This window comes from Scomber japonicus, chromosome 17 (genome assembly GCF_027409825.1).
Source record: "Scomber japonicus isolate fScoJap1 chromosome 17, fScoJap1.pri, whole genome shotgun sequence".
Lineage (NCBI taxonomy): Eukaryota > Metazoa > Chordata > Actinopteri > Scombriformes > Scombridae > Scomber > Scomber japonicus.
In genome coordinates this window covers 19,764,327-19,777,474 of record NC_070594.1, presented here as the reverse complement: position 1 = coordinate 19,777,474, position 13,148 = coordinate 19,764,327, and the positions used below count along the sequence as shown (strand labels likewise).

General features: G+C 40.9%; 1 protein-coding gene across 1 annotated transcript in view; it reads right to left on the bottom strand.

The window, feature by feature from the left end:
- LOC128376785 (protein eva-1 homolog C) overlaps positions 1 to 13,148 on the bottom strand; it is a 72,379-nt gene that overhangs the window by 26,309 nt on the left and 32,922 nt on the right. Inside the window, exon 5 of the mRNA XM_053336635.1 lies at positions 12,512 to 12,655. Coding sequence (XP_053192610.1) covers positions 12,512 to 12,655 — 144 coding nt within the window. The remainder of the gene's footprint in view (positions 1 to 12,511; positions 12,656 to 13,148) is intronic.

Here is a 13,148-nt window from a genome sequence, read left to right as displayed (position 1 = left end):
TGCAAAAATATTTTTGCAATGGAAACGTAGGTAGCTGATTCTAATGCATGATAAGACTAGGTTCAGGGAGCATCTGCAGGTGACAGTAAAGGAGTTTGCTCTCATTGGCTGTAGAACAGTGCAACACCACCCAAAGCATTGGCGAGCACTTGGCAAACTCTCGAATGGTGTCTTTGCACAGTAAACAAAAAGCAATCGAGCATCAAGATGGCGCTGATTTGCCTGAGATGTGGCACTTTTTTGTCGGCGACCTCCAAAAACTGTCACTGAGTGGAAAATCGCGGCTAAAATTGTCCAGTGTGAGTTCGGCATAATGGAGCTCCTTGATTTGACTAATGCAGGTGTTAGGAGCTTGCTAGCACATGTACTGATGTATTAAAAAACACTTATGAAGGATAAACCGACAACTTATTATGCTGTACATTTTAGATCAAATTATAAGCATTCTCAACCAAGAAAACTAGAGATACAGAAAGAAAAAAAACATTTTAAATTTTAAAGATCAAAGTATTGAGGAAATTTTGAGGTAAGTGACATCTTTTCAGTGAGCTCAAGCCTGCTGTCTGCTCTGAGTTGGCACCAGTATGGAGTGTGTAAAGGATTCACTGGCCCTGTTTCCTTTACTGTATTATGCACCCTGTGGTTAATTATAGTGGAGTCAAAGTGCTGCCAACCAAGCCTCATTAGAAAGTAACACAAAAAAAAAAGTGATTCAATCTAAATGAAAACACCTACACTGACTGGGGCGTTGTCAGGTATGGGTTTAGTAGTGTGCATGTGTGTCTGCGCACATGTGTGTGTGTGTGTGTGTGTGTGTGTGTGTGTCTGCATCTAAGTGATCTCATGCAGTTCTTCCAACGTTTACCTCATCTGTCCACACGTGAGACCTACAGTTCCTTGTCAGTGTCTAATCCTGCCAGTCAACATCTCGGCTCATGAACACTTGTTACCTCATGTTTCATAGGAATCCCAAGACACACACACACACACACACACACACACACACACACACACAAAACTTTTAAATAATTAGCACACATTCTTAAACCAATGTATCTACTTGATGTACTCCCATCCTCAACAGCGAGAGCTAAAACAGCACTAACATCCCAGAAGGCAACTCAAGTGGAGGTATTTAAACTTTAAACAACAAGCAAAGGGTAAAAACAGTCTCATAACAGATGTGACAAAATGACTCTTATACATCTTCAGCTCAAATTGTATGAGGTGGAAAACAAGGAGGAGGGTCCCGTTTCTCAAATAACACAGAAGCCTAATGACTTCATGACAGAAACAAGCAACAGTTTAAAGCAGAGAGATTTAAAAGCGTGTTCAAACAGAAGACGGGGGTGACACTTACACACACATCGCTGAATGGAAAATCCTCCGGGGTCCAAGCTGTAACTTTCTCTCTGAGCGTGTGTTTGTGTGCGGGTGTCTGTCTTGTCAAACACTCTCCCCTCCCTCCTCCTCCTCCTCTCTATCCCGCCAGGAGAGCTGGGGGACTAGCTTTGCCGTAAAAACAAGCGCTCACGTGAAAAGTCCACTATGGGTCCGACCAGAATGAGAGAGCAGGGCCCAAAAAAGGAAAAGAAAGAAGGAGGGAGGGAGGGAAAAAAAAAGAATAGCCCCTTTAAGAAGGTATGCTCTTTTATGGTGACTTCCCCTTTTAAAGCCAAATGTAGTATGAAGAGAGTTTCCACCTCTTTTCTTCTTCTCATCCGGAGAGAAGAACTAGTGAAGAAAAAGCTTTTCTAATGCTGCTCTTTTTAAATTTTCTCTTCCTTCCTACACTGAGACAGAGAGAAAGTTAAACCCGGCTTTAGACAACTGGAATGTGACAGCAGGAGCGAGCGAGAGAGAATGAGGTGGTGAGGGAGGGAGCGAGAGAGAGAGAGAGTGTGTGAGTGAGTGAGTGAGAGAGAGAGAGAGAGAGAGAGAGAGAGGCAGACAGAAGCGGGACATGAAGTGTCCACCTACACAGCCTACATTGCTGTGTGAGTGAGCAGTCAAAGAGAGGTGGAAAGGGGAGGAAAGGAGCAACCAAGAGTGGAGGAGGAGGGGGCTACGAGAGAATGAAAGAGAGAGAGAGAGAGAGAGAGAGAGACAGAGAGAGAGAGAGACAGAGAGAGAAGTCAGTGTGCAACTTCAGGAAATGACCTGAGAAATTCACTCAGCTCCAATTGGAAATCTGGGAATGCTGTGTGCAAGAGCTGGAACATGTAGCTCTAGGCTGCATGTCATGCATAAAAAAGTCAGGCAACATGAAGTTACAGACATACAGAGATCATTTTTGTGGTAACTGTCCCTTTAATGTCTTTGGATAATTTACAGCATTGTGGGCAACTCACTGAGCTGAACTGCTTTATAACCAATTTTATATGCTTTTACATCATTTTTGCATTAAATGTGATACAGTAACTTTATTATTAGTTGACCAATTATTTATTAAAAATGCTTATTTTAAATAGATTTTTCACACAATCTACTATATTGTGATTAAACCTGAAACTAACAATTATCATCATTATCATTTAATCCACTTATAATATTTTTATTTTTCTCAATTAATTGTTATGTCTGTAAAATTGTGGAAAAAAACACATTTGCATTCCAAGAAGAGCTGCCCTCCGCTGTCTCTGATTGGCTAGTGCTCGTTGCCTTCCGTGGTTAGGTTGGTTAGATGGTTAGGATTAGGCATGAGGAGTGAAATGGTTGGGTTAGGGTAAGAATATCAGGGTTGGAGCCAATCAGAGGCTGAGAAGGGTTGGGCCTTTGCAGAATGCAAGTGGGAAAAATAATAACTGAGACCGCACAATGATTTACAGATAGGAGGAGTGTTATGTTGGCATCATCCTCGATCAGAACTTCTTAGTAAAAATTGCCATAACTGGTAACACTGACTCTGAAGATGTGCTTTGTAGTTTCTACAATTATGACAAAAACTAAGAAAGCAAGAGGAAATGTATTTAATCTCATCTTCAAACAATGAAAAAGTGTTAAAATGGCAAAAATGTGACCCTTTTTTATGTGAAAATGTCCCCGTTTGGCCACCGTAGTTCATCATGTCATGTTAGATTTGGGACATGAGCACATCAGCTCCTCTGTGACATACTATTACCCCTAACAGCCCTCTCTGCAAAGATATCCAGGAGCATGTATCTTCTGCACAACTATGCAGCTTAAGATGCCCTGGGAATTTCTCCCCATGAATCCCACCCCCCACACTGCGGCTCGACACACTCACACACACACACACACACACACACACACACACACACACACACACACACTAATTCTCTCCTCTCTCTCTTTTTCTCTCAGTCCTCATCCACCGCAGGAGGAAAACTGAAACCAGCCACAGACTGGAAAGCATTAGTCTGCCCCCCCCAAACCCCACCCCCCCAACCCCCAACCTCCCCCCACGCACTTATTCAACACACTCAACATACAAACGAAAACAAGAATGATGGATCACAAAAGAGGAGAAGAGAGAGGAGAAGAGAGAGTAGTTTTCGCCGTGAGCGCAGGGTGACACGACAACAGTAGTGTACACAGTTTACGACTTTGTTAGGCTGACAAAGTTGGCAGCGAGTTCTCGTCCAGAGCTTTGCTTATTTTGCAGTTTCCACCCCAACAAAGAAGCAGTTGCTCATTTGGGAAAACAGGCCAAGCAAAAACCACAGGACGGGGGGGAGATGTTTGTGTGTTTGTGTGTACAGCATTTGTGCATTCTATTTGTGCATGCACTGTGCTGTACTATCTATTTGTGTGTGTTCTTATGCACATAAGTACTTTTGTACATGTGTGTGCATGTGTTTTTGTGCAAACATGACTGCATGAATGTTAACTTGACTGCATGCTCCCATTATCCTACATTTGTAAAGCAGACAAACAGCCTAAAGCCAAACGCAGAACATTCCTCCGCTCTGGAAAGTGCTTCCTATGTTGGGGGCTGGAACAGTTACAGGGACATAAGTGGCTTTGACTAGCGGCAGTAGAGCGACAGACCCCAAAATGATCATCAGAGAGGCCCTCCTTCTCCCATTCTATACAGACAGAAGCTAACAAGACCTGTGGCCTCATTAAAAGAGTCACAGCATACTTAGATGGAAAATCACATCAATAATCAATAATTACAGTACAAATCTATACCTAACGCCTCACTTATACTACACATGCATCCACCAGAGGATAAAAATGACAACTTAATCTACTAATTTATTACTTAACTTAACTACTAAATTAATCTATTATCTATCTCCAATACTAGTAATACTAATACTATAGGACATACCTTCCTCATTGGGTAAGGGGTACAGAAATAGATTCAGAAATACATCCATGAGCAAACTTAGTCCTCTCCCAAGTGGGGAGGAAGTATTTGAATGCTTTATGTAATAGTGTAAAAATTCTCCATCACAAGTAAAAGTCCTGCACAGAAAATGTAAAAAGTTATAAAAAAGGATATTAAGTATGATTTGTGAAATGTGTTTTAAGTACCAAAAGTTGAAGTACTCATAATGCAGAAAAATGGCCCTTCAATTGTAAACTCAGAGTAGAGCTATAATTTTAACTGTTTTATAATCTGTTGGGTAGTTTAACTTATACTGTAGCAATACATTCTATTTTATAAGCTATATATATATACTTGTACAATATTTCTCTCTAAATTGCAGTGGATTGGAAATATAAAGCAACATGTAATTGAAATACTTTGTTAAAGTGCATATATAGAGTTTTTACAGTAAAGTATATGAGTAAGTTGAGCCTCATTGATTAAACCACTGAAACTACTGAATGATCTTGTGTTTAGGTTAGCAGGTGAAGATGATGCACATGTTGACATTTGCAAACAGATCTGATGAGAATGTCGAAAATCTCAAAGGTTGGAATTGAGTTAATCATATTGTGCTTACCATATCCTGCTTATCCAGTCACCTGTGTTATCTGTCTGTATCTGTGCAGTCCTCTGCTGTTTCCCCGCCGTGTTTACTAAGCAGTCTGTAGATAGAGGTATCAAAGAGTCTGCCTGGCACACAGTCTGGTTTCCTTTTTTTTTTTTTTTTTTCTGTTTCTCTGTTTTCATTAAAAGGACTTTTTAAAGGCTTGCTACTATGACACAAACGACCAAAGAGAATAGTGATGACTACAAACACTGGATCACCGGCTTGGGGGATGAGGAAAATAAGAACACTCTTAAAATTAGTCATGGACATTGCGGTGAGAAACAAAGCTTTGTGTCACAATGGACATTTTTTACACCAACAGGCAAAGTGATTAAGAACCATGAGTGTGAGTAAGGAGTCACAACAAATCTCTTTTACTGTAACTGAGCAACTTTGTGGCATTAAGTGGAAATCAACCAGTCAGTTTTGCTCATGTTTGTCTCACCTGGAGGATTTGTGATGTTTTTAACCACATCGCTTATGAGCAGATTTTCCAGACACTTAAAAAGCTCCACGTCAGAAATGGAAATGAGTCATCTATCTTATTCACTTAATTCATCATGTTTTAATGAAAATCTGGTTCAAACTCAAATGAAAGTGAGTTATTAAACTTTCATTTGAATACTTTTATATTAAGTTGCTTTCTATTTCTAATAAACAGATGTTAAAGGAATTTATATATAACTTCAGTAACAGAGACTGTTATTTACAGTAGGATTAGTTGCAAATCATGTTGTCTATAGGAAGGCACTGACACCTGAGAATAACTTGGGTTGCAGTTAGCAGTTCGGTCCTTTGCTGAAAGGCACTGTGAAAACAGTGTTGGCATCACTCAGTTATTCCCTATAGGACCAAACTTACATTTCCTCAGATCATGTGAGACATAAACCAGTGAGCTCTAACCTCCGGTGTATTCCTGCCTGCACAGTCGGAAACGATGAACAGGATGGAGACAAGAAGAAAACAAGAAATAGAGATGAGATGAAAGGCAGAGGTTTACAGGCTGTGAGGGTGACAAGAGCCAAAACATGAGACATGATTGAAATGTGTGTGAGGGGAGGGACAAAGAGAGAAGAAGTCAAACAGGACAGAGGGCAAGAGAAAGTCAGACAGGCTGCAAAAACTTAAAAGGAAATGTAACACCTTGTTTTTTTTTCCAAATCCACTTTGTCAAGATTCATTTTAATCTCATTAAACTTCTTACGCTTTCCCTGAGGGCCAGTGATCACATTGAGTAGGTATTAAACTAGATTTGTAATGTATGACCACACTACATATAGCTGAGAGTCTGAAGGAGGGAAAACTACCAGAATAGAGGCTGAAGTCAACCTGTTTTTATGCCCTTGTGAGTGTGTGTGTGCATGTGTGTGTGTGTGTGTGTGTGTGTGTGTGTGTGTGTGTGCGTGCGTGGCGGGGGGGTGGTGGTGCTACATGTTGCTTATGTGCCCTAATGCCAGTGGCAGAGGATGTAAGTCAGTGAGATTTAACAGTGAGCTGATTTAACTTGCTGGCGAAACTCCACAACCTCTGGCTTCAGCAAGTCACCATGGCAATGCTGTTCCCGCCAAAAACTCCTTTGATGTTCCTGATCTTGTTCTGGAGACCAGACCTGTTCCTGAGTCGCTTCACTAACTTCTAGCTTGTTATAGAACTTTATTAGAGTTGAAGAAGACTATGTGTGTGTGTGTGTGAGAGAGAGAGTGTGTGTGTGTGTGTTTGTGTGTGTGTTTGTGTGTGTGTGTGTGTGTGTGTGTGTGTGTGTGTGTGTGTGGGTGGGTGCGTGAGCGGGTGGGTGGGTGGGTGGAAGGGACAAGAGGTCTTGGCGATGATGTTATACCAATCACATTCAGTGCCTTTTATGGGTATTGGTCGAAGCCACAACAACCACTATTAATCCACACTAATACAGCAACGCACACACACACACACACATACACGGGTCGGCTGAGGTCACGTGCTGTGTGTTTTCTCGCAGCAGTGTTCCTGAGAGTGCCAGCTGGGGCTGTTATTCCAGGGTTTCTGCAGAGTCAGGTTTGTATTACGAGGCTGGAGAGAATTCAGAGGGGCCACTTCATTCCTTTCTGCTTGCCTCTCCACTCACTAAAAATCAAACACACCACGGATCACGTTTGGGTCAAAGACTGTTTTTTAAGAAACACCTTCCTGGTTCTTGGTTTGTTTTGCCCAAATAAAATACTCCAGGTGGAGTTGACCATGAATAATGCTGAGCCAGAATCCTCCTACATTACCATTGAAGTATTTAAAGGTTAAGTCAGGATATCTTCTTATGATTGACAGCCAACTTGATACTCTTGGATTTGAACTAATGAAATAAACCACACCCAGTCTGTCAGTGCATTCAGGTGAAAACACACTCAACATATTTTCTTTTACACCAAAAAGGTAATATAGAACATCAAATGAAGCCTCACATCTGCAGTGAGAATGTGTAAAAGTGTATGTGACTGAGCTTCAGGCAGCACAGATATGATTAGATTTGGTTCAATGATTGACTAAAACTGTGTTGACCTGGAGTCACACCAGTGCACAGGATGTTTTCTGACAACTTTATTTTTTCACTTTTGTTTCCTGGAAGCTTCTTCACACAGGCTGATAATGAAATGCCAAGTTTATAATCAGTCATACTGACTCAAACCAAGCAGCACAACAAAAACAAAAAAAAATGAAATGAAGGTCATGAAAGTTTTCCAAGAAATATAGAAGTCAGTCCACGAGGAAATCTCTGTAAGTGCATTTGGGTAAAGTGAGCAACTCTGACCATCATTCACATGCTTATAAATATTGGTTTCTGCTCTGACTTTGACAGAATGTCTACTACATGTACTGTAGATTGTTTTGTCTTTGTAGAGATGTTATAGAGCATATGCCATGCCATACTTCTGTAGCAATTAACATCATAAGAGCATCATATATTAATTGACATATGACAAATGAAAAGACTGGATACAAGTGAAGAAACCTTGCAGAAAACAACTTGCTGCTGGCCTATAGAAGCTTTGATGGGTGTTTCTATGTATGTAGCAGCCTAACAGGGCTATTCTGTGCCATTTCCAACCTGTAGAGACCTTATCTAACTGACTGAGGTTTAGCTTTGAAACTACAGACTCAAACTCTTGCTTGTGTGGAACTACTGTACCTGAAACTATCATTCGCTGAGGCCATGTGTCCATGCTATAGGATGAGCTATAAGGGAGAATGATGGGGCCCAGAAGAAGCAGCAGCAGCAACTACTGCCTGGCTGGACTGCAACTCCACATAACTGGGCCAAAATAAACATCTTCCCCACAGTCTCAACTGCTGACATGACATGAATGTGTGCGTGGGAGCTATAAGGAGTGTGTGGCTTGCAGCAGTCACATGTGTACCTCAAGTATCTTTGTGCATGTACATTATATTGGTGTGTATGTGTATGTGTCTGTGCATGTGCGTCTGCTTAACCGATTGGGACAATTCAAACCCTCAAGCTTCTGAATTACATCTTCGTCTACTTTGCCGCTACATCTAAATCAGGCTCCCCCCCCCCCCCCGTGCCATGTGCAAGGAGCCAGGGCCTCATGCAATTCAGGATTGTGTCCATTAAAAATACCAGTTGCACAGTCCAGTCACCACACTTCTGTCAGTCCCTGTTTAGACTATGTTTCAGGGCCAAGTATTGTTTAATTTGACTTCAAACTGAATTCAGACTGAATTTTGGGGAAATATGCATAAAATCATGCACAATAACTCAATTGTCAACTCCTTTTTATGAGGTCAAGAACTTTGAAACCTTTTGAAAACCATATTGGATAGAGAGTGCTCATTTACTTTTTCACTGCAACAAGACAACTGATAAATGCTGATGAAGCTCAGATGATATGATTGACAACAGTTACTATGAAAAGAATCTGTCAATTTAAGAGAGGAAAAAATCAGTTCAACAGCTAATCTTTAGTTTATTTAACTCTGTTTCTGTGTCCAATCCAAAAAAACCAAAGCAATGGCAGTATTTAAAAAAACATAAAGGATATTAATAGACTCATTATACTTTCATTAGGATTTTTTAGGGACCCCATTCCCATTTTCATGTTTCAACACTGTGGTTGAAAATGCCCGAGTTGTGTGTTCCACCAAGTCCCCCACCCCGTTCCCCGCTTCAACCAGATCCCATGTTAACCAGCTAAGTGCGGCAATTAATCCATTTCCTCCTTGGCAATTAGACCTGTTCATTAGGCTTTCCATTACCTTTTATCCCCCCGCTCTGTGTGGTTGAAAATAAGCTGTGTGGCAGTGAGGCTTGTTCAGGGTGATCCATTGCAACATGGCGATTACTGAAGGGAAAGTCACAGAGGGAAGTTTAGGAAAAGAGGCCTACTCATCTTGATGTAAAGTCTGACGCTTTAAGACTACTCAAGGGAAGAGGAGAATTGTGCTCTGCGTAGGCGAGGCCTGATACAGGAAGGAGGAGGGGAGGAAAATAAAAATGATTCTTCTGGTTATGATTTGAGCAGAATGGATGTCCATAAATCACATTTTGTTAAATTTAGTTTAAAGTTAACACTGATTTATGACACAAAGAGACACATACAGAAGCAGGATGTCCTCAGGCTGTATCTTTTCACTCACCATGTAGAGGAAGGATGTTGGCAAATAAGAGGAATGAAGTTGTGTGGCTGCAGGACATACCTCAGAGGTCTGGTTGAGCAAGTTGTATAAATAGGATCTTGCCTATTATGACCCAAAAGACGTCTTTACACTGTGGATACAACAGCCAGTGCATTCTCAAGCCTTACCAACCATAACTTTGCTTTAATTTTAATCATAAGCACAGATGGAAACAAATGCAAAGAGGCAGAACGCTTGACTTCTACATCTTTAAAAGGTCAAAGAATACTTCAACAAAACTTCAAAAGCAGCCATACTGGAACCTTGCTTTTTGAAGAAAATGCCCCAAGCAGGCTCATTCATCAAACTCTAACAGTCGCACTGAGAGTGAATATTTCAAAGCACAGGCTATGAATAATTTTGGAAGACAGACCTCATTGCTGCTAAATGTATTATATCGTATATAAATATAAATGTCGTCTTGTTTAAGTACTGAGTTCTGCGATTGTACTCCTGGACTCTTTTTTTGGACAAACAAACAAACCGTGGGGACTTCCTCTAGAGGGAAAGGATGTAAATGAAGCCTGACAGTGGCGGCCGTGCGGAGTGTGTGTGATCTGCTGGGAGACTGATGGCAGGTTCCAGGCCATTTGCTGCAGTGTTATTGCTAAGGAGCGAGTCCACCCCCAGGGGCTGTGTGAGGAAGAGGCTGGAGCTCGTAGGGTTGATGGCTTTATAAATCACGGGCAAGCTGAGGCTTATACCGAAATCTGTACTAAACACCAACACATATTCATGCACATACGGTATATATGCTCATAAAATAGCACTTTCCTCAATTATTCTTGGCAGGCAGCAAAAGTTGTAAAATAGCACTTAAGTCATAATGAGACAGTAAAGATGTTAAGTGGGGTAACACCACTTCAAACAGGGTGACCCAGGCAACTCATTTTAGCACAGCAACAATTAGTTAATCATCAAAAATGCAATCATTAACTACTTTGATCATCCTTTTAAAGAAAGAAAGAAGAAGACAAAAATTTCTTATTCCAGCTTTTTATAAACTGAATAGCTTTGGTTTGTGGACTGTTGATCGGGACAAAACAACACATTTGAAGTTGCATTTTTGGGCTTTGACATTTTATAAACCAATGTCTTAATTAAGAAAATGACTGACATGAATTAAGCAATAGTCAAAATATTCATTCATTTATTTAATTATTAATTCTACTGAAAATGTATTTTTATTTTAGTGGTATCAATTATTATGTGTATGTGGATGCCACTTCTTTCCACTGAAACAAAAAAAATTGTACAGTCTACTACACACACTCTTTAAAATGCTACCCATCATGTGCAGGCGGACCTCCTCCGTCCCCTACACTGACACAAATGGGGTCAATCCTCCACACACTCAACCACCAATGAAAGAGGATCCCCTAAAATTACCACTTTGCTGGAGCCTGGAGCAAACCAGTGACTTCATGTCTGCAGCAGCTCCACTGATTTACTCACGTTCAACCCCCTCAATTCCCACCGCAACCCAGAAAAACCCATCTCCTCGCCCCTAGCAGCATGTCCCCTCTGTTCAACATTTACACAGTCCTGCATCCTTCCCTGCTCTGCCCTCTCTCTCATTCCCTGCTTCCTCCTTACAAACACTCACACACACCCACCCAACCCAGCACCAGAGCTGTCAGTGTGTTATGGAGTTGTGTGATGTATTATCAGTGACAGATAAGGGAGGTCAGACAGGGATTCGAGCCAAATGACTCCATAAACAGTTGTGCTCTTGTCTGCACTGGCCAGTTGAGATAATGGATGTAAGAATTCTTAAAGAACAATCTGACATTTGGTTCAGCATTTCAAGACAACAAACTCAGTGTGGCTGATTTTTAAAAGCAGATGTAAGCTTTAAAATGTGATCTGAACTGTCAGGATTTTAAAATCATATGCAGTGTGCATATAAGCATTGAAAAGAGCTGTAGAGGAAATACAGTCCAGACACAGAATAAATTAATTTATGGACTTCTGAGACACATAACACTGATTTCCGGGTCCAGTGGGGGATGCATAGATCTCATAAAACCCAATACTTAAAGTCAGATCTCAAAAATCACATTGAAATACCAAATATGTAACAGTAGGCCTGGTGTCAATTGATGCGCCAGGGCCAGTGATTTTGGTGGGTTTAAGAGTCTCCAGGCCACCGTGCTGGTTGATAAATTCTGCGTGCTGGAGGCGTATGTGCGCGCGCGTGTGTGTCTCCAAGTGTGTAGTTAATGAATTACAGCCTTGACAGGTCAGGATAAGCCCAAAGGGTGGGGAAGAGATAAAAAAGGAAGCCCATCAATTCTCCCTCATCCGCACAGACATAAAGTAAAAACAAAAGATAGAATGAAAAATGTATCTTAACTAAATTTGACAGTTGTTGGACTGGCATGTAGATAACACTACAGAATAGAATATTTTAACAACTAAACGGGGTTTTAGCAGCCCCCACATCCGAAATGCTGCATTCCTTTAGAGCATTTAAAGCATTGATAGTCTAAAAAGTGACTGTAAAGAAAGTTATTTCCCTTCATGGACTCCTTTAATTCCATTTCAATAGTATAAAAAGTCCTTCCACTTATTCATATTTGTGGCCAAGACACAATCTTTCCACATGGGGAGCCATAATACAGTTTAATGACCAGAAACTGAAATGGTAGAGAGATCCATGTTGTAAGACTCTTTGCATAAAGTGTGCAAACAGGTTCAACAGCAGTAATCAATCATGAGTCACCCCTTTAAAATATGTATGATTCCTCTCAGAGTAAAACAAAGTCCAGTTTAGAGCTTCTTCCTCTCCTTCAACAAAGAGTTAAATCATCATAGGCAAGACTGACGCCAAACTTATCAGTGAGTGAACACCACCCCCCGGTGGTAGGAGCCCATAATAAAAGTGCATTGGGACTCACCACAGGTGTAAATGACACTGAGGTACTTCCTGGTGCCAGCGTAGCAGGGATCTCCAAAATCTCTGGTGGAGGCTCGAACCGCACAAGTCTTCTTGCCCTGACAGTGGGAGGTGAGAACCTGCAGAGCCACAGGTGACTGGCAGTCTGACAGAGAGACAGATAGACAGATAGGGGGAAAATTACTGAATGATTATTAGACTCATGCAAAATAATACCTGATTAAATGAATCATTTAAAAAGAGAAGACATTTCTTTCTTACTTAATCCATAGAACAAGAAACTTCCCCTTAAAACAACTTTAACAGGGAATAAATGTAAGAAACCTTGATATTTCCTAGAAAGGAAATAATATGTAACTCTAGTTTTTCCGGAAGGTTTTGGAAAAAAACTAAGTAAATCCAAAATCTTTTACTCAGTGGACATTCGCTCAGCTGAATGTGGAACAATTTCTGTGTAGTTGTAAATTATAGACAATCAAAATACTTTTGTTTTAATCCATTTCTGATATTTATTAGAATAATGATTAATTATGCTGGAAAGGAGGCTCCGGCTGATTATCGAATCTCCGCATTGAAAGGAGTCAGCTAAGGTGGTTCGGGCATCTGGCCAGGATGCCTCTTGTACCCCTTTTCCACCG